Genomic DNA, 22,103 nt, shown 5'->3' with positions numbered 1-22,103 from the left:
ACCACCACATAGTGTTAATCATGTAGAGATGTTGGTAGAAGAACTGGGTGTCGATCTCCTACAAGTAAAAGTCTACAGATGGAGAACAAGATTGTCTTTCTCCACACACGTCATGTCAGTGTTCCATGGAAAGAAGGAAAAGTGAGATTTTAACAGCGTCTGTATTGTTTTTACTTGCTTGATTTGATAAAATTACAAGCATGTTTTTTTGCACAGTATTGTGTGTGTGAATGTGTGAATGTGTCTGTGAAATATTTAAATATTGATTTATTGTTGTCACTATAATAAATTACATTATAATAAAAATTAATTCTCTAATCACCAGCACCTCACCCTCTTACAGGAAGGCAGTATAATTCATTATAATTAAGGCAGTAATTAATATAATTAGAGCAAATTTGCGTTACACATAGAAAATGCCCAGAAGGGAGCGTCCTGTCTCCAGTCTCCAAAAATGGAAAACTGGGGCGTCCGGAAGAAACAACAGTTCATGCACATTTTAAATTCTACTCCTGAGTGCTCAGCTCTTCTCTTTACTTTGCTTTACTTTACTTTACTTTGCTTTAATCCAGAGTGTCTTACAAGAGGACACCAGCAATTCTCATTCGGTTTCTATAGATTTTGAGTTTACAAACTATGAGCCCTGATAAGGCCCAAATTGTCAGGAATAGAACATGCAGGGGAACTGTTAAGTGCTAGACCAGGAACATTTTTGTGCAGTGTGTGTGCATGTGCGTGTGTAAGTGTTAGATATGTCTGAAATACTTTTTGAAGTATTAAACTCGACCCGACTCGGGGCGTTCTGAACAAACTAAAATGGAACCTGTTCAGAATGTTGTTTACTGGGAAGATTTGGCTGGTCCAGTGTGTGTGTGTGTGTGTGTGTAAATGGAGGCGGGAGTTTATCATCTTCTGCATGATGACCAGACACAGCAGCTGGTAAAGAGAAGATGTCTGCGCTCCAGCTTCTGTCTCTGCTCTTCCTCCTCGGGTTCGGTAAGACTCTCCTCTTCACAGCTCGGCTCGGTTCGGTAATTCAGTAAAAAAAAAAACACTGATCTGGATCAACCCACACCAGGCTCCAATTCCGGGGCACCCGGTCACCCCAAGGTCCTGATGGCGGGTCGGCCGAGGAGGATCACCACGGTGGAGTGCTCGGAGGACCCGGCCACGCCGTGGACCCGCAGCCCGCTGCACTGGTACCGGCTGCGGGCAGACGAGGCGCCGCAGCGCGTCCTGTACTTCCAGACCGGCTCCTCCGAGCCGGTGAAGGAGAAGGAGTTCGGCCGCTTCTCCGGCACCGTGAAGGCCGGGCGGTCCAGCCTCACCTTCAGCGCCGACGGCGACGCCACCTACTTCTGCGCCACGTGGAGCGGGGACAACACGGTGGCGCGTTGCGGGGCGACGCCGCACCAAAACCCGACACAGACACGCGGTCACCAGACCGACCAATTAAATCACTATAATACTTACAGTCATTATTATATATGATCGGCACATCAATTAAAAGTGAGATTATTTGATAAAGATCCATTTCCAGCGGTCACGGACGGCCACGCCCCCTGCGCGAACTGATTGGTCGTGTTTGACTCGCCCATTGCCCTGGATACGCCCCCTGCGCGAACTGATTGGTCGTGTTTGACACGCCCCTTGTTCTAGACACGCCCCCTGGTTGGGAACGCAGCCAGACGGCGGCGGGCGTCAGGGAAGATGGCGCGTCTGCTCGGCTGCGTTTTTATTCCACTCTGCCTTCTGTCGGGCGCCTGCTCCGGGGCAGCCCGGCACCCGAAGGCCGCGGTCGCCTCGAAGCCGACGAGGGCGGCCCGGGTGGAGTGCGTGGAGGACCCCGCGGTTCCGTGGGCCAGTAACGCGCTGCACTGGTACCGGGCGAGGGACGGGGAGGCGCCGCAGCGCGTCCTGCACTTCTCGGCCGGGGCGGCGAAAGCCCAGCGGGAGTCGGGCTTCGTCCGGTTCTCCGCCTCCATCACCGGCACAACGTCCACCCTGACCGTCACGGACGCGCGTACCGACGACGCCGCCACCTACTACTGCGCCACGTGGGTGGGGGGTGGTGACACGGCGACGCGTTCGGGGGCGCGGCCGCGCCAAAACGTGCACATTTTACAGTATTTACCAGTATTTATCCAGAGTGACTTACAGTCAGTAGTTACAGGGACAGTCCCCCCCTGGAGACACTCAGGGTTAAGTGTCCTGCTCAGGGACACGATGGTAGTAAGTGTGGTTTGAACCCGGGTCTTCTGGTTCACAGGCGAGTGTGTTACCCGCTAGGCTACTACCACCACTGTGTGACGTGTAAAAATCAGTCTGATTCTCTTTGATAAATAAACGCTGAGGACACAGATTCTGATCCCTGCAGTCATTGTTCACCATGACTGGTCTCACCATGACTCCCGTATCCAGAGCGCGTTTCAGTAGTGACGGGGACAGTCCCTGCTCGGAATTCCATTCCAGACCCGCACCTTGCGTGTGTGGAGGTTACATGCTCTCCCCTGCGGTCCAAAGGCATGTCGGTGGATTGGAGACGTTCATTGCTCGTATGTGTGGCTGTGACTGGTGTGGGGGGGGACCTGTGTCGAGTATTCGTCCCCACGCTGCACCCAGTGTCCCGAGATGGGCTCTGGACATAAAAGGTTATGGATAGCGAGTGAGTTTCCATGTTTTGGGGGTTAAAGGTTAAAATGCTTCTCCAGACGTGACACGCCCGGGGAGCAGTGTGTGGGGACAGGACCTCAGTGGCACCTCGGCGGATCAGGATTCGTACCAGCAACCTTCTGATTACGGGGCTGCTTCCATCAGGTGTCCCATCATAAAGGGTCAGTGGTGGACTAGCGGTTAAGGAAGCGGCCCTGTAATCAGAAGATTGCCGGTTCGATTCCCGATCCGCCGAGGTGCCACTGAGCAAAGCACCGTCCCCACACACTGCTCCCCGGGCGCCTGTCATGGTGCCCACTGCTCACTCAGGGTGACGGGTTAAATGCAGAGGACAAATTTCACTGTGTGCATCGTGTGCTGTGCTGCTGTGTATCACATGTGACAATCACTTCACTTTATCAGGTGTCACCACAGCAGATCCACTGGTCTGGTAGTTTTGGTGAAAGTTTTACGCTGGATGCCCTTCCAGCTCGGGACCGCCTGCGTCCCCAGAATATTGATATTTGTCGCAAAGCTCCCCTCCAAATGCAGGAGTCTGGTGTGTCTGCTGAAGGTCTTTTTGGGGAGGCCTGCATCTTCACCCTTCCTCAGGGTCGTTGGTCAGGATGCAGAACGTAAACCTGAAGTTCACGAAGCAGGACGTGAGTTTCGTTTGAGCATCCTGAAGATAAACTGCGTGCTGCTGCACCTGCTGTGGGTCTTTCGGAGCTTCCAGGAACAGGAAGCCACAGAGCTGCTTCACACCAAGAACAGAGCAGCAGGTGAGCAGAGCAGCTCCACAGTTGAGAAAAACCAGTGGAGAAATTCACCAGACTTCGAGGCCAAAGTAAAATCATGTAAAAGTACACGGTGTGCTGGTCTGCAGTGGTCAGAACCAACCAAAAGTGGTCCAAGGTCCAAAACCCATGTTGTCTAATCCAGAAGATCATGCCGATTCGGGTAGGACGATGTCAGAACACGCAGAGCTTTAACAGCATGTTGTGTCTGGTGCTGTCAGGGACTACAGAGCTGGACCATGAAGCAATGGAAGAAGATGTCCTGGTCATTGTTTTTTGCACCGTGCTGAGAGACGCAGCACCAGGATGCACTATGGTTAGAAGGTAAGTGGACAATGTTCCACTGGGAATGGGGCCAGGGATCACTGGATCACCGTGGAATCCCCGGCTCAGGTTTTAAAGTGAAGTGATTGTCACATGTGATACACAGCAGCACAGCACACGGTGCACACAGTGAAATTTGTCCTCTGTATTTAACCTGAGTGAGCAGTGGGCAGCCATGACAGGCGCCCGGGGAGCAGTGTGTGGGGACGGTGCTTTGCTCAGTGGCACCTCGGCGGATCGGGATTTGAACCGGCAACCTTCTGATTACGGGGCCATTTCCTTAACCGCTAGGCCACCACTGCCCCAGCAGCATTGTGGTCCACCAGGTGCACCACCACTCCAGAGTCTGCTGGTTCTTCCTGAAGCTCTTTTGTGGGTTTTTAATTCACCTAGAAATCCGACAAGCAGTTCTTTCAGTTTTCCGTCTTTAACCCCCGCTGTTGAATAAATGTCCATTTCTTAATAACAACACAAGCCAAGGAGACATCTTCTCGCATGCCTATGGAGGATCTTCAGCTTCTACACGCTACTGTTCATCCTGAGCCACCATGAAGGTCAATGGGGAGGGGACAGTGGGTCAGCGGTGAGTCGTGTCACTTGCACAAGACCTGATCGTGAACAGAAGAGGTCAGACGTTCCCCCAACGCTGTGGAAGATGTCTCTCCGTATTTCGACCTTCTTATCCACCGTGGTCCTTGGTATGTCGTAATTTTTAGAAATTTTTGAACAGTTTTAAGCTTTAAGTTCGTTGCTTCTCTCACCCCTTACAGGCGTGGTCATGGGGGGCCTGCAGATCATCCAAGAAGACCCCGTCTTCTTCAGGCAGGAAGGCGCATCGTGCTTCATCAGCTGCAGAACCAGCGGCTCACCTGCTTATGTCCACTGGTACCAGAAGAAAGACTCCGAACCGTTCCACGAAGTCCTCTACAGCGACCATAAAGGTTCCACCACCCATCACGACCAAAACATGAAGACCGATTTCAAAGCCAAGGTGCTGAGGGGTGTCTTCTTCTTGGAGGTCATCTCAGCGAAGCTGAGCCACAGTGCCACGTATCACTGCGCAGCCTGGGATGGCCACAGCAGGTGAAGAAGTTCAGAGCCTCGTACAGAAACTCTGCCGGGAACATTTTCATTCGTCCTCCCAGACATGGAGGTCTGAACATGAACAGACACAATGCTGCAAAGATGGAGAAAGCTCTGAAATACAGGATGGGACACAGGACACGTGGGACTGAGGCAGGATGGGACAGGCTTGTTGTGTAGATGTTGCGCACGATGCCTTCACCGCTTCTCGTGTCCCTTCCTCGCCAGCTGTGATGGAGAACTGCTTCTTCTCTTCTGAGGACCTTTTTGGGGATGGAGGAGATGATTGTGTCCAAATAGCACCAGATGCCTCTTTATGACTTTTGTGTTGTCCTCAAACTTCAGAAGGTTTTGTAGACCACGTTCATGTAAAAATATTACATGATATATTTCATTATAGTTATATATTCACATGACCAGCATCTGGTTTCCATCACGTGTCCTGTTATGTCCCTGGACGTACGCTCCCACGTGTCCTGTTACGTCCCTGGACGTACGCTCCCATGTGTCCTGTTACGTCCCTGGACGTACGCTCCCACGTCTTCTGTGTGTCTGGCTGTGTTTTTGTGTCCTGTCTCTTTTAGGTTGACTTCGTGGGAGGAGTTGAAGCCTACCAGCTCCACCTACTGTCTGCCTATTGGTCACCTCCACCTATATAAAGAGACTTTGGATGGTCTGCTAGGCCCGTACTCTTCTGGGAGGTCCCCAGGGTCCACGGAGATCTGCAAGGAGCTCTGTTGGGGATCTCATTTGTGTGTCTTGTTGCTTTGTGTGATATACTCTTTGTTGTTAGCCTGTTAGCTTTATGTGCCCTTTTTTGTTAACTTGTGCGTGTTTGAGTTGTCCCCGCTGGACCGTCCCTTCCTTTAGGCTGTACTGATGTTGGTTAGCTGTGCTGCATCCGCTGTTTTATTGTCCCTGTTAGATAACTGTATACAAAAGCACTGTTTGTATACTTTGTTTGGTCCTGTAACAGGGGACGTCCACGTTTCTTAGACCCCATAGACTTAGGAACGTGACAATGAGAACAACACTAGTGCAGGTCTTTATTTGCGTCAACACCAGGCCCGTGGTGGAGGGTTTCTTGGGGCGACAGTGGAACATTTGAAGCAGTGCAACTGAATTATTGTAGTTATTGGAACAGACGGTAGTGTCACAAGTGTTCTCAATAAAGAGGACTTGCCGATCTGAACTGGTATATACAATATAAATGTAATCGTAAATTAAACTCTCAGTCATTATGGTGCATCTTATGATCAACAGATTAATAAAATACTCACCCCACACATTAGACCCCGCCCCCTACCTTTTAACCCCACTCTCTATATGTTAACCCCGCCCTCTACCCTCCCCAAGATGACGTTTAAATCCATGTCACACATCCACACACACACACACACACACACACACGTTCATTCCACTACAATTCAACATTATAAAGCAGTTACTTCCCTGGAGAGAACACGGCTTCCCCGCGATCTCCAGGAAAGGAGGAGATTAAGATCCTCGGCCACCACCGGTCCTCACCACCGGAATTTAAATCTCCGCCCTTTTCCAGCCAGCTGGTGACGCGGCCGTGCAATCTCTGCGAACACTTTAATAAAACCCCTATAAGAAGATGGCAACCCCGCAAAACTGCAAACCTCCGTTCGATTTCTGGGTTCTGGCCACTCCTGGACCAGCTTCATTTTTGCAGGACCAGCTCTGATCCGTTCATCTGAAATAACAGGTCCCTGCGGCGTCCCCAACACCTCGTCCAGCCGCTGGAGATGTTCCTCAAACGACCGACCAGATCAGTTCGTGCAGGCCTTGTCTCGTAGGCGCATCTCCACCTGCCCAGATCCAAAGGGCATCAGGCCGACTGTCCAGCGCGGTGAAACGGACATGCGTCTTTTACCAACGTCAACCAACGCAGAGCACGGATGGCTGAACAGGGGTGGTAGTGGCCTAGCGGGTAACACACTCGCCTGTGAACCACTAGACCCAGGTTCAAACCCCACTTACTACCATCATGTCCCTGAGCAAGACACTTAACCCTGAGTGTCTCCAGGGGGGACTGTCCCTGTAACTACTGACTGTAAGTCGCTCTGGATAAGGCCGTCTGGTAAATGCGGTAAATGTGAACAACATCAGTGGCCAGCATCCTTTTTATCTGGTCATCCGCGTCTCCTTGTAAACGTAAAGGGACCCGCGAGACGGTATTTTAACAGGCCGAGCCTGCGCGGTGTCCACCTGCCCCGTGCTGAGAACGTCCGCCCGCGATGTAGCTGCGGAGGCCCATTTCATCCAAGCTGAGATCCGGCATGACTGTCCAGGCCCCGCCCCCTCTGTGCACCGCGGCCGGAACCACGTCTGACACCAGTGAACCCGCTTTCATCATCATTGGTGCAGGTTCAGCACGCCACACCACCTAGACATCACACCGGTTAGCCAACGACAACGGCGGGGGCAGGAACCCGTTCTTTAAGGACCGACCACTTCACCACTTCACCACTTGGGGCAGTGGTGGCCCCATAATCAGAAGGTTGCCGGTTCGAATCCCCATCCGTCAAGGTGCCACCATCCCCACACACTGCTCCCCGGGCGCCTGTCATGGTGCCCACTGCTCACCAAGGGTGATGGTTAAATACAGAGGACACGTTTCACCGTGTCACCGTGTGCTGTGCTGCTGTGTCTCACAATGACAGTCACTTCACTCCCAGGGGGATCTTTACATCAGTGTGGGCGTCCTCTGGCAACACTGCCCCACACCGAATTAAAAACCACTTCCTGATAACAAATCCCGCACATCTCCATCAGCAGCGACTCAAACTGGCCCAGATTTTAAACTCGCCGCCATTCCGATGTACCGAACCAACTCTACTGACCGGAAAACCAGCACGACAGGGACATGCACCATAGTTCTGAACTCCTACATCCCACCCAGTAAAACTGTTCACCCAGAGTCCAGATTAAAAATCCGCACCCTCTTTACCCCTTTAATCCAGTGGCAGGGGCACCCCATTACAATCAGGGTGCTGCCCACTGCAGCAGTTATAAAATAAAGTGACGTGATTGTCATCGTGAGACACAGCAGCACAGCACACGGTGACACGGTGAAACGTGTCCTCTGTATTTAACCGTCACCATGACAGGCGCCCGGGGAGCAGTGTGTGGGGACGGGACCTTCATCAAGGGGACTCGAACCGGCAACCTTCTGATTACGGGGCCGCTCCCTTCCACGTGTGAGGGACATTTTGAGAAGCAGGTTGTCCACCTGTCCTCTCGTCACCTGCAGGAAGATCGCTCGGCTTTTTGTGCTGGGTGGGAGCAGCGTGGGGAACGTGAAGGAGTTCGGCAGCGGGACGCGGCTCTTTGTTACCGGTAAGGAACGGAGCTTTTAGTCCGGGACGTCCGGAGAGAACCAGGAGACGAGTTCGGGGCGGGAGGTCTGCGTGAGGACGGTTTAAAAAGTTGAAGTTGATCCGGGGTTCGGTGTCGGGGGGAACCGAGCAAAGAACCGAGGAAACGACTCCGATGATTCATTATGATTCATTAATTCTGACTTCTCAAAACGAGATGAATCGTTTTTATTTGCCTGCTGGAGACGAAACGAGTCTTTAAATCTTTGCTTATGAGCGGTAAAAATAAATAAATAAATACCATTATTATTATTATTATTATTATTATTATTATTATTACTACTACTAGTTCATATAGTCCCTCTTTTAATCAAAATCCTCCAAATGCAACTCTGCACGGAGATTCAGTAGACCAAATTAATGTTAAAATTGAATAAATCGAATGTTTGAATATATTTCAGTGTAATAAGAGTAGAATAATGATTGATTTTATTTGAATCTTGCTGTACTTCTCCCTTCCTGTCCTCTACAGCCCCAGAAAACTGGGTCCCTGTCCCCGTTATCGTGACAAATTGAGGCTCGAACGGGATAAAAGTGAAGCTGTGAGGTTGTTTTAGTTTTATACTTTTAATTAAAAGGATGTAAGATGAAGATTATCATGCGGACATCACCACCAAATTTTTCAACTATATAAATCACACAATTGCATTTACACATTATTAGGAAATTATTATTATTCAGTATAAAATAAGGGAACCAGACGCAGTGCAGAGTGTTTTAATTCACTAGTGATTTAATTTTTATTTCTAACAACGATTCCCCATTTTCTCAGATGGACCGGAAGGAAATTTATATTCATAAGACTGAATATGAATAAAAGCTGAATGGTGTTTTCTGGGTGCTGAGGACAGATCATAGAGGACATTTAGATCTCGGCATGAAGTGCCCAAATTTACCAAAATTTCATATTTCATATCACACAAATGTTCACACGCGTGACAATGCTGTTATACTGGCTGGAATCATTTTTAATGAACTTTATAAGGAAAGGCCTGTAATTGTGTGTAAAATGTAGATAGCTGACATTTAGGAGCAAAGATTGATTAAATACGGCTTTATTTGAAAATCCTGAAGTCTGAGGCGTCTCTGATAAGTATTTTTAAAATCATAATTTAAGGTTATGCATGTTTTCTTGGAGACAGTAAAAAGCATCACAAAATAACTTCACTTCCTGCACTCACTGTATACAATGCAAGAAAAGAATAAAAGAAAGAGAAATTAAAAAGGAAACAGGGGTGGTAGTAGCCTAGCGAACCAGAAGTCCCAGGTTCAAACCCCACTTACTACCATCGTGTCCCTGAGCAGGACACTTAACCCTGAGTGTCTCCAGGAGGGGACTGTCCCTGTAACTACTGGTTGTAAGTCGCTCTGGATAAGGCCATCTGGTAAATACTGTAAATGACGTGAGTAGAATATAAGAGTGAACGTGTGTCTTTGGAGAAGATGTCACCAACATGGGGAATTTCTGTTGGTAGTGCTGCCGGTCAAGCCCCCCACTGTCACCGTCTACTCGCCGTCCAGACCTCAGCAGGACAACGTCTCCCTGGTCTGCCGGGCCAGTGGCATGAGCCCGGACTACGGCGTGTTCCACTGGAAGGTTTACGAGGACGGCGGCTGGGCTGATGTGAGGGACACGTCCATCGTGGAGCAGCATGACCAGGATGCCGGTGTGAGGACCAGCATGATGGTCGTCAGCAAGCAGGACGTTTCCTCCAAGCGTTATGGCTGCTTAGTCGCTCACGAGCAGAGTTCCAACGTCAAGGAAATACGGCAAGGTGAACAATTTTACATACTGTACACACACTCACACATACACACATACACACACACACACACACACACACATACATACATACATACTCACATACACACATATACACACTCACACACACACACATACATACACACATACTCACATACTGTACACACACACACACACACACACATACATACACACACATACACACATATACACACTCACATACTGTACACACACTCACACATACACACACTCACATACTGTACACACATACACACACAAACATACACACTCACATACACACACACACACAAACATACACAAACACATACACACACATACACACATACACACACACACACATACACACTCACATACACACACACACATACACACACACACACACATACATACACACATACATACACACACAGGGCCAGTGGTGGTTTAGCAGGTGAGGAAACGGACCCGTAATCACTGCTGGTAATAATCCGTGTTTCCAGGAGAAGATTCCGGGAAAGACGACGAAAGTAAAACACGGATGGAAGAGACGTCTGGAAACGCAGAACCTGGCGCGACCTGCGCCCCTGGAGACGAGGCGACGCTGACCTGGGATCAGATCGACGGTATTAAATATATAAAAGAGAATCAGAAACACGTCTCTAGTGATGATGGTGATGATGAGGATGATGACGTTTGAGTTCTCGTCCCGACAGGCGGCTTCAAGGCCGGACTGAGCCTGAATCTGGCGTCCCTGGCCTACACCGTGATGGTCAGTAAATGCCTGGTCTACTTCTCGCTGGTCTCCACCCTGCTGCTCACCAGGAAGACGGCGAGGGAGCCTTCAGTCAGCAGAAGACAACCAGGAGACCTGCAGCGCAGGAAATAAACCAGAACCTCCAGAACTCAGCAATCTCTCATACCTTTTTCTGTCCATTTCCCACACGTGGGACTAATAAAAGATCTTCTCCTCTTAAAGGATCATCTTCATGCTTTTTATTTGCTATCATTTCATTTCATTTTTGCTGCAGTGATTAAATTCGTTAAAATCTCTGAATCATCTTGGTGTCCTCGTTTTTTACAACATTATCCAGACAGGTAAGAAGTTCCTACTGGTCTCCATCTGGTGTGGGTGGTTGTAGCCCAACGGGTAACACACCTGTCTCCAAACCAGCAGAGTCCCCGGGTGTCTCCAGGGGGACCATGGACAGCTGGGCGGAGCTGGAGAGGAGGAGGGGTGAGAAGGGGTGGAGCCTGTAGGCATGACTGACAGCTGTCAAAGATATTGGGATGGATGTTAACATGTCAGCGTTCGATAATGAGCAGATGTTACTGTGGCATCTAGAGAAGATTCTTTTAATTAGAATATCATCACATCCATTTTATTGGATTTATTGGATTGGATCTTTAATTAGTATTTATAAGAGGACTTAATGTGTGAAGTAAAGACACTTTTGGAAGGTGTTCAGCAGCGGCACAAGGCTGGTGGTTGCTGGTAAGAAATCATCATCTTCATCCTGGAGACCATATCTGGAGACCATCTTCTGGAGACCATCTGCTGGAGACCATCTACTGACCTTCTGCTCGTTTGTAGAATGTGAATATTTGTCATGTTATTGATGCTGCTGTGTGGATGGATGGTTTCTGCAGAGCTTTTGATGATCCGGTTCCCCCAAATTGAACAGAAAAGGTTGGAGACTTGCGACCAGATTCCTGCTTTAACGGCATCTCGCCGGGTTTTTGTTGGGATTTTTTTTAACGTGTAACTACGGGGGCGTGAAGCGTTTCGGCTCCGGGACCCGACTGGTCGTAGCCGGTAAGAGATTTTATTCCTTCATCATTCTGATAAATTCCAGCCACGTGGAATAGAGAAGAGGAGCCGAAAGTTGGAATGAAAATTCCGGGATGATTCGGATCGGATTGAAAATTCCGGGATGATTCGGATCGGATTGAAAATTCCGGGATGATTTGATCAGAATGGAAATTCCGGGATGATTCGGATCGGATTGAAAATTCCGGGATGATTCGGATCGGATTGAAAATTCCGGGATGATTCGGATCGGATTGAAAATTCCGGGATGATTTGATCAGAATGGAAATTCCGGGATGATTCGGATCGGATTGAAAATTCCGGGATGATTCGGAGCTGGTTTAGATGAGCAGCTTTTTGTTGGGGGAATTCTGACCGTGTATCTCGGGGTCTGGATACTCCGTTAAACGTTTCGCCTCCGGGACCAGACTGGTCGTCTCTGGTAAATTTGCAGATGTGATCGGTACCAGAAATGTGGGTTCTCCTGCTGGTCTGCTGATCTTCTCCTGGAGATAAAAATGTTGGGTTCAGCGATCCAGGACCAGCCTGCATTCTGTCTTAATTCTGTGTAATTTTTAGAAGGTTCTAAACGCTCCTGATCTGGGATTAAAGTAGAACCAGAGCTTCAAACCTGCAGATTATAAATCCACAGCTCAGAGCAGATTAATATCAGAAATACACAAGATGGACGATGAATAAGGAGCCGAACAGTAAAAAAGCATCTTCAGATGCAGAATAAAGGAAGTGTCGACATGCAGAAGGTCGGGCGGCTGCAGGGTTTTCTGTTCAGGATCCATCACTGTGTCGGTCCAGATGGATTAAAGCCTTCGGTTCTGGTACCAGACTCGTCGTGGCCGGTAAGATGTTCAGAAAATGCCGACCCAGTAGGATCCGAGCTGAGGTCGGAGGAATTTGAGGGCCGGCACCACCAAACTGACCCCAGATTGATCCTAATCCATCAATCAATCAATCAATCAATCAATCAATCCGTCTTTATTTCCATAGAACCTTTCGTGCAGAGAGAAGAGCAACAGTCTGAAAAGTGAAATGAAGTAAGAAATGGAGTAAATTGTTCAAATGAAATACAGTGAAGGTGCCGCCTGGTGCGGTTTTTCATGGCCTGTAGCCTGATGGTCATCAGGAGGACCTGAGTGATCCAGACGGAGTAAAGTCTACAAGATTGTCCTGTCTGGTGTGTATTCAGGCCGATCCTCTGACCTTCTGACCTTCAGGTGGACTGGTTCATCTCAGACCATCAGAATGTGTCGGGTCTGGAAAACTCCTGGAAATGATCGTGCGGCGCGGGTTTTTATAAAATAACGGAATAAACTGCGTTAATATTGTATAAATTTTACCTCGTGTTTCCGTGGAAAAGTGCCCTTTTATTTGTATTTTATGTATTATATGATGTTCTTTAATGTATTCAGGTATTAATGTTAATGTTCCGTTCGCTTCCAGAGTCCAGCTTGAGGAAGCCCACGGTCTCCGTCTACGGCCCGTCCGACCCCGCGGCTGACCGGGTTACGATGCTGTGCCGCGCCAGCGACATGTTCCCCAACGTCGTCCGCATCTCCTGGATGTTCCGGCAGGCCGGCGGCTGGGTCGGAGTGTCCCAGGCCGCGGAGAAGCCGGAGGTCCTGGAGGCCGAGGGACAGGACCCCAGCAGCCGGAGCAGCGTGATGGTCCTGGCGAGGGAGCAGGCGGAGAGGAACCACTACCGCTGCGAGGTGGAGCACGAGATGGGGAAAGAGGGCAGGGACATGGACACAGGTACCGGAGCTCCTGCCTCATAATCACCAACAATATTCATTTCTTATACAGCCCATAATCACATACAGTACGTCTCAGTGGGCTTTAACCCTACAGTTCACCCTTCTGCACACAAGGAAAAACTCCACATAAAAAAAGAGAGAAAAAGGTGGGAAGAGACGTTGGGAAGGAGTGATAGAGAAAGGGACCTCCTTCCAGGGTAGAGTGAGCCTGCAAATGGTGTCAGTGCAGGGTTGGGGATGATATAATAATAAGTCCTACAGTTGTAGGGTTGGAGAAGTCCAGGATGTAGTCCAGTGTCATGGTCTAGATTACGTGTCCATAATGATGTTACTGGTCCATTTGAAGATCCCTGAAGCTGTAGTTGTAACGGTGGTGGTGGCTGTGGTGACCCTCTGGTTTGTGTCATGTTTTGTCCTTGTAGAGCAGTTGTCAGGAACCAGGATTTATTTGCTGGTATCTTCACTGGGGTCTGCCAGTAGTCTGGGTGCTTGATTCCGTGTCTCTAGGGTGAATTTAACTCTGTCTGTGACTAACAGGGGGACTCTGTGATAAACTGGACGTTATAAAAACAGAGAAAACAGACATGTTTTCAGGTTAGATTTTCATAATCACTGATCCACTCTGTCCCCGACACACCAGACAAGGATGGGACCGGCCCCGCCGGAGCACCTGCCACCGCGACCTGCCCTCCTGCAGAGGACGCGGCGCCGACCCCGCAGCAGAACCAAGGTAGGAGACCGAGGCTCTCCGCATGGCGAAGAACCCGCCACAATTTCTTCTCGTTCTCGTCCCTACAGGCGACTTCAAGGCCGGACTGAGCCTGAATCTGGCAACCCTGGCCTACACCGTGATGATCAGTAAATGCCTGGTCTACTTCTCGCTGGTCTCCACCCTGCTGCTCACCAGGAGAACGGCAAAGATCCAATCATTTCACAGAAACAGAATCTCATGAAACGGAGAAATTAATCCATCAATCAATCAATTAAAAAAAGGCTGAAAAGAGGCGGCACAACCAGAGAAGAAATAATCATCTCATGAAACAGAGAAGAAATTAATCAATCAATCAATCAATTAAAAAAAGGCTGAAAAGAGGCGGCACAACCAGGGAAGAAATAATCATCTCATGAAACAGAGAAGAAATTAATCAATCAATCAGGGAATAAAGCAATCAGTCAGAGAGTAACTCACTCAGCAGAGTCAATAACGTCTTCAATAAATCAATAATCGTTGTGTCATCTGCTTTATTTCATTTGCCGCCGTTGTGTGAGGATGTGTGTAGAGGTTTAAAACAGGTACAACCTCCCTGTAAATATATTTAGTTTTTTTATTAACAGTTTTTACATTTTACATTCACATAATACATTTTTAATAAATCCATATTAACATAAAGTACGTGTGATTTTCTTCTGCGTGCGGCGTGGCACGTACAACACAAGGCGCGTGATTTGAAAAGCTAGAATTAAAATAATTCCTTTTTTTAACATTACAACATTTCATAACAGAAATAAGGGGAATTCCAGTAAGCGGAATCTAATAATACAGAAATAAACTATTAAAAATATAAAAAATATATTCTGCTGATGATGATGATTAAAAGTGAAACTCGCGCCTGCAGCGCTGCGGTTGTTGCCGATGATGATGATGGAAAAACTGTTGAACCGCAGATCTTCTATCTGGGCCCGGCGGAGCTGCAGCTTCCGGTTCAACCATCAACCACAAGGTACGAAGGTGCAGCACCAACGTTCATACTGGACCAGACACGTGAACCACAGCAGACTGGTTCTACACCTCGTTCTTCACCATGTTCTTAACCACGTTCCGACATTTACAGCATTTACCAGACGCCCTTATCCAGAGCGACTTACAGTCAGTAGTTACAGGGACAGTCCCCCCCTGGAGACACTCAGGGTTAAGTGTCCTGCTCAGGGACACGATGGTAGTAAGTGGGATGTGAACCTGGGTCTTCTGGTTCACAGTCGAGTGTGTTACCCGCTAGGCAACTACCACCCTTTCCTCCACCTCGTTCCTCCACCTCGTTCCTCCACCTCGTTCCTCCACCTCGTTCCTCCCCCACGTTCCTCCACCACGTTCCTCCACCACGTTCCTCCACCTCGTTCCTCCACCTCGTTCCTCCACCACGTTCCTCCACCACGTTCCTCCACCACGTTCCTTCACCACGTTCTCCAGTGTGTATCAGCTGCTATATACAGCGCAGGAGAACCGGACACCAAACGCAGCGAATAAACAACACAAGGGGCCCGAGAGTAAAGAATCAGCAGCAGATTTATTACGCAGGAGAAGACGAGATGAGCGGCGAGCAGCTCCACTCAGCATCATGCGCATCATCATCATCATGACGACGATGAAGAAGAAGACTAAAAATTCCACCACCTTCTGTACACAAACATCATTTAAAAAAAAAAAAAAAAAAAAAAACGGCTTTGTACGGCTTAGAGGCGATGGAATGACACGTGACCCCCAGGCAGAGGTCGAGAAGGTCAGCGGTGTCCATGGCAACCAGGGTCCAGATGGCCACAAGGCTGGAAAAGAGAAAAGACGGCGCTGCTTGACACAGGAAGTAGATTCCTGCTGCTGGAGGTGCCGGGGCCGTACCTGCTACATGATGGGCTTTCCGGGGTCGTGCTTGCCTTCGTCCAGCAACTCGTCATCCTCATCGTCAGAGTCTGGAAAACGCAAAGCGGTTCCCCATCAGCCGATTACCAACCGGTAAATTACCAGAGCATCTGGGCAGAACACACCTGGCGCCCCTGAACCGCCACGCCGGAATCTCGGCCAACGGCGGCGCACGTTGAGGTTATATTTCGGTTTTATTATCGCCACGTACATATTACAACAAAGACATTTACTACTAATAAAAATAATTACGATATAAAGCAATTACAATAACTTTACACTGTTGTCAATAATGGCAGCAACAACCATATTATAATTATTGTTGTTGTTACCATTACTAAATAATCAATAATCTGCAAATGTAATTTAGAAATTAGCTCAAATGTTTTTAATTATATTATATTAATTATACATGGTTAAAAAATATTAATATAACTACTAATACTGTTGCTGTTTTTATTATTTCTGTTATAATAAGAAAAATACTAATAAATCAAAAAAATTACATAAGAAGTTTGTAACAATTTAATATTTTAGTTTACAATTTAACAATTTAGTATTTTAAAATATTAGCCATTTTCTTTATTATGCTTATTATTAATGACTTGGTAATAAAACAAATGTTTTAATAATAATAATAATAATGATAATTAAAAGTGTGTGATTATATGTATAATTGTTGTTATTTTCAGTATATTCGTGTATAATAATAATTATTTTCTTAGCTTCCCGCCACCGTCACACGACTCATCTACAGGAAACAGAACCCGGGTTCTCAGAAGGCGGTTCCACCAGACCACGCCCGGCCGCCGTTTCTGGGAGGTTAGACGGCGCACCTGCTAGCGACTCCGGCGGCGAGTAGAACTGACCATCGGACAGCTGCCCCGGGCCAATCAGAGGAGGCCTCACTGACACGTCGGTTATGGACAGATACCCTGCAGGACACAAGGGACGCGCTCATCTCGTTTCAATGGAAAAAAGTAGCGCAGCGCAGACGGAAGACTCACGGTTCTCGGCGCCGGCCTCCTGCGGCAGGACCTTGAAGTCCAGGAACCAGGTCTCTATCCAGGCCAGGACGAAGGAGATGATGGGCAGCAGGTACCCGAACGCCCCCTGAGACAGGAGCTGCGCCGCAGACACACATTTACACTTTCAAACACGCAAACGCGGCGCGACGCGAGGACATGGCCGCACCTTGGACAAGAAGACCTTGACGATGAGGAACGCGGTGGTGATGGCGGTGGTGATCTGGGGAGAGAAGCCACGGGTCATGAAACGGGGGGGGACACGCCACCAACCATTCCACACGCTCGCGGCGCCCTCTGGCGCCAACTTACGGCGACGGCCCACCAGTGGCGCAGCTTGCAGGCGGCGTAGGCCAGGATCAGGGCGGAGAAGCGGAACACCGCCAGCACCTGCGCAGACCGGGAGAGGGAGGAGGAGTCAGGCGGGAAAAGCCGGGCGGCCGGACGGGAAATAAAAGCCCGCTTACGAAGATGTCGAAGAAGGAGGCGTGGAAGTCGTAGTGCAGCACTTCCTGCTGCAGCTGGTCCTGGATCCCGCCGTTCACCTGCCGGGACAAGAACAACATCCTCACCCGGAAAAATGGTCCTAACCAACCGTACAACTAGAGAGTTATTCAGGGTTTTATTAAATCGGAATAATAATAATAATAATATTAATAAAGGAGCCAGAATGTAAGAACTATAACCGGTGTGTAAGACCGGGTCTCACGTTCAGCTCGATGATCCACAGCAGCGTAACGAACAGCAGGTCAAAGGTCACGAACAGGCAGAAAGTCCTCCTGACGTCCGAGATGCCCTTCTTCTCCCCCGCCTCGTAGGACTCCACGCGGGCGGAGACGGGGGTGGAGGTGACGGAGGCCCTGGAGTCCGCGCCGCTGCTCTGCAGGCCGTCCATGACGGCGTCACGGCCACCGGTAACGGTCGCAGCTCAGGGACCAATCAGGGTCATCGCTGCCAAACAGACATTTACAGTTCCAGCATTTACCAGACGCCCTTATCCAGAGCGACTTACAGTCAGTAGTTACAGGGACAGTCCCCCCCTGGAGACACTCGGGGTTAAGTGTCTTGCTCAGGGACACGATGGTAGTAAGTGGGGTTTGAACCTGGACCTTCTGCTTTATAGGCGAGTGTGTTACTACCACCTCTATACACACGTGACATGAAGTGTCGTTAAATCCAGATACAGTCTTATAATAAACTCTCACAGACTTCGGACCGTGAGAAACAGCAGTAATAAGAAGAAAGAGGAGGAGGAAGATGTTTATGATGAAGCTCTCGTTCAACTGCAGCAGTTTAAAATAAAGTGCTGAAATTGTACTGCTGGTTTTATGGAAGTGTATTCATGTGAACGATCAGATGGTTGCGGGTTCGTGGGGTGAGAAGATGAAAGTGAAAGTGGCCCTGATCCGCAGGAGAATGCGGCGCGGCCACATTTCCCAGCTGCAGCGAGAGGTGACAGCAGCGGCCCGTAAATAAAGCTCGTCTACGCGGCACTTCCGCACATTTCCCCGTCGTTTATATCACGGCCACATTATTTATCAGAGGGCGGGAACGAACACTCGGAGATAATGAGCGACAGCGGCAGCGCGATGTGTGTGTCGTCGTGATTGAACGTCGTCCGTGGGACGCGGAAACGACGCGGGGCACCGATTAAAAAAACCGTCGCCGGATGAAACGTTACCTCGTCGCCGAGTCCGCGGCCGCGCCGCGAAAAGAGTCGATGTGGCCGGACGCCGGACTCCTGCGGTCTGAACATCCAGCGGCGGAGGGGAGAAATAAACGCGGCGGCGCGCAGCGCATCAGGAGCGTTCCGCTTCCGACGGACAGGAGTCGGTGTGGCCACCGGAAGTCGCGGCAGAGCATTGTGGGATTTGTAGTTTCTTGGGAATTCTGACGACGCTAAACAGCTAAAGCTAAAATTGTCGACGCACGAATGTTCTCAAATAAAACAGAAACCAGTTCCTGAAGAGTTCACATATCTTTATTTAAATCAAAACTGGCCACTCGACATTAATTAGTTAAATAGAAAATAAGAGTAGGGTAGAAAGTAAGTACGTTTTTATTATTGAAGCTGACCTACACACTAGTCATTTTTAATCATTTATCAAATAAATGGAGATAAGTGACCAGTTGGTTGGAGTGCGAGGCTGGATCAGCAGTCCCCCGCCATCCGCTCAGGCCGGGCCGACTGGCAGGTCTCCGGAGGGGTGAAGACGGCCGGGTCGCTGATGCCCAGCTGCAGGTCGAAGAAGCGGGTGGAGGTCGTCACACTGTCATTGCGGGTGTAGGTCTCCTGGACGGGGTAGCAGTCCTTCAGAGTATACACCCCCACCCAGGCTTCATCTGCACCACAAACCACACACATCATTAATCTCATCGTCCTCATCATCATCTTCATCATTGGTTGTGAAACACCGCAGCGCAGCACACGATGTCACTGTGAAAGGTGTCCTCTGTATTTAACCATCACCCTTGGTGACAGTGTGCACCATGACAGGCGCCCGGGGAGCAGTGTGGGGACAGTACCTTTATCAAGGGGACCTCGGTGATGGTCCCCCTTAACAGCTAGACCACCAGTGCCCCATCATTATTATCCTCATCTTCTTCATGATCATCATCACATTTCACCGTGTGCTGTGCTGCAGTGTTTCACAACAACTGATGAAGATGACGATGATGATGTGTGTGGTTTGTGTTGGCGGTGCAGATGAGGCCTGGGTGGGGGATCTCATTCGTGTGTGTTGTTGCTTTGTGTGATAGACCCTTTTATCCCTGCTGGACCGTCCCTTCCTTTAGGCTGTACTGATTAGCTGTGGTTAGCTGTTTTATTGTTTGGTTGTGTGTGCAACATTTCCAGCATTTACCAGACGTCCTTATCCAGAGCGACGTACAATCAGTAGTTACAGGGACAGTCCCCCCCTGGAGACACTCAGGGTTAAGTGTCCTGCTCAGGGACACAATGGTAATAATTGAATTGAACCTGGGTCTTCTGGCGAGTGTGTTACCCGCTAAGCTACTACCACCCTGTGTAAAAGTGGACGTCCTCCTCTCCACACCCGTGTCACGTTTCTTAGACCCCTAGAATGTGACAGTTCCAAAACTAAGAGTCCTGATAAGGCCGAACTTGTCAGCAATAGAACATGCTGGGAATTTTTAAGTGCTGGACAAATATTTTTTTGTGAGTCTGAGTGTGTTAGTGTTGGACTCGTCTGAAAAACTTTTTGAACAAGTGGGTTTTTAGCTGCTTCTTAAAGGTGGTGGTCGTCTTGGCTAGTCGAATGGGGGTGTTAGTGGCCTAGCGGGTAACACACTCGCCTATGAACCAGAAGACCCAGGTTCGAACCCCACTTACTACCATCATGTCCCTGAGCAGGACACTTAACCCTGAGTGTCTCCAGGGGAGGACTGTCCCTGTAACTACTGACTGTAAGTCGCTCTGGATAAGGGTCTCTAGTGAATGTGGTAAATGTAAATGAATGGAGGGAGCAGGACAAGTTGTCCCATCAGCCAGGGACAACAAAGGAGAACAGAGTGGATTGGGACCGGAGACCCCGTGAAGAGGGGATTTTTAGAAGAAGAGCTGGACTGTAAGTAAGCAGGGTTCCGCAGGACCAGGGCCTTCTGGGACCTACTTTTGCGAGCTGGCTTGCGGTCGGACCACTCCTGCACCGCCACCATGTCTCCCGGGCCGCCGATGAAGTACTGGTCCTCGTAGGTGGAGTTGGCGGGGATGTCGTACGGGTCCCAGTCCTCGGTCAGGGGGATCTTGGAGCAGCGCTTGCTGACCTGCTCGATCTGGAACAGAACTCCGCTCTGGAACAGGTAGATGTACTCGAAGTACCTGAGGAAGGAGAGCATGCAGGGCCCGGCCCTCAGACATGATGCACAATGATGCAGGTTTTATAATTGCTGAAATGCGGTGTTCTACTGCCGTTAAACCAGAAAAACCAGGCTCAATTTCCCTTTAGATCTGCATTTGCAGAATTATCTATTTTTAAATTTGCATGATATTGATATTAAATGAAATATCAGGGGGTGTTTTCTGTACAAAGCGCCCCGCCCGATTAAAAAAAAAACCCTTGATCACCAACAGGCGCATAAATTACACGACATACTTCTTGCACGGGACGTGTCCGTTCTTCTGCTCCAGGACCCGGACGCGCTGGTTCTGCCCGTCGTAGGACACCGCGGCGCGGCTGTTCCGCCCGGTGCCGGGGTCGTAGCGGACGGAGCGACCCTCCCACTGCAGCGGAGCCGCGCAGGGCTGAGCGGGCGGCGGGTTCGGCCTCCCCAGCGCGGCCAGCGCCGCGCACACGCCGAGGAAGACGACGCGAACCGCCGCCGACCGCCGCATCGTCCTGAGGATTTACCGGCGGCCTTCCAGCGGGTCCTTCAGCGCGGGACGTCCTGATTGGCTGACGGGCGGCGCGGTGACAGCGCGGAGCTCAGCGATGACTCATCAGCAACTCGCCTCTGCAGCGATGAGCACGAACGCGATGTGCGGAAACACCCGATTCAGCGGCTTCTTATAAATTTAACTATTTATCAAACCGCGAAACTTTGCAGCCGTTTCACAAAACACTTGATTTTTACATCGATTTAAAAAGTTAAAATAATCCCTAGTGACACCCCGTTGAAAGTAATTATTTTTGTCATGGTGGAACGTGTCCTCTGTATTTAACCATCACCTCTTGGTGACAGTGGGCACCATGACAGGCACCCGGGGAGCAGCGTGTGGGGACGGGACCTTCGTCAGCAGGACCTCGGTGGCACCTTGGTGGACCGGGATTCGAACCCGCAACCTTCTGATTACGGCATGCTGTAGAATCTGAGCACCATTCAAAC

At 49.4% G+C, this 22,103-nt stretch overlaps 3 protein-coding genes across 3 annotated transcripts; 1 reads left to right on the top strand and 2 right to left on the bottom strand.

The window, feature by feature from the left end:
• The first annotated feature begins 894 nt into the window (after positions 1–894).
• On the top strand, positions 895–14,849 carry LOC114787720 (uncharacterized). Its single transcript, XM_028975538.1, has 14 exons — positions 895–996; positions 1,079–1,435; positions 1,685–2,057; positions 4,544–4,692; positions 6,586–6,757; positions 8,134–8,219; positions 9,733–10,032; positions 10,520–10,642; positions 10,733–10,904; positions 11,159–11,253; positions 12,209–12,268; positions 13,285–13,596; positions 14,239–14,328; positions 14,397–14,849. Exons 1-14 carry the CDS (start codon positions 951–953, stop codon positions 14,549–14,551), a joined length of 2,490 nt encoding a protein of 829 aa, XP_028831371.1. The 5' UTR covers positions 895–950; the 3' UTR covers positions 14,552–14,849.
• Positions 14,850–15,864: 1,015 nt separating this feature from the next.
• On the bottom strand, positions 15,865–19,090 carry stard3nl (STARD3 N-terminal like). Its single transcript, XM_028975381.1, has 9 exons — positions 18,940–19,090; positions 17,968–18,209; positions 17,726–17,803; positions 17,571–17,648; positions 17,428–17,481; positions 17,241–17,358; positions 17,070–17,168; positions 16,213–16,283; positions 15,865–16,139 (listed from the first exon to the last, which is right to left on the bottom strand). Exons 2-8 carry the CDS (start codon positions 18,151–18,153, stop codon positions 16,216–16,218), a joined length of 681 nt encoding a protein of 226 aa, XP_028831214.1. The 5' UTR covers positions 18,154–18,209; positions 18,940–19,090; the 3' UTR covers positions 15,865–16,139; positions 16,213–16,215.
• Positions 19,091–19,217: 127 nt separating this feature from the next.
• Positions 19,218–21,691, bottom strand: epdr1 (ependymin related 1). Its single transcript, XM_028975385.1, has 3 exons — positions 21,374–21,691; positions 20,891–21,099; positions 19,218–19,601 (listed from the first exon to the last, which is right to left on the bottom strand). Exons 1-3 carry the CDS (start codon positions 21,610–21,612, stop codon positions 19,411–19,413), a joined length of 639 nt encoding a protein of 212 aa, XP_028831218.1. The 5' UTR covers positions 21,613–21,691; the 3' UTR covers positions 19,218–19,410.
• Positions 21,692–22,103: the final 412 nt, after the last annotated feature.

This window comes from Denticeps clupeoides, chromosome 4 (assembly GCF_900700375.1).
Source record: "Denticeps clupeoides chromosome 4, fDenClu1.1, whole genome shotgun sequence".
Taxonomy (NCBI): Eukaryota; Metazoa; Chordata; class Actinopteri; order Clupeiformes; family Denticipitidae; genus Denticeps; species Denticeps clupeoides.
Note: the sequence above shows the minus strand (reverse complement) of the source record. Positions and strands in the feature narration are given on the sequence as shown.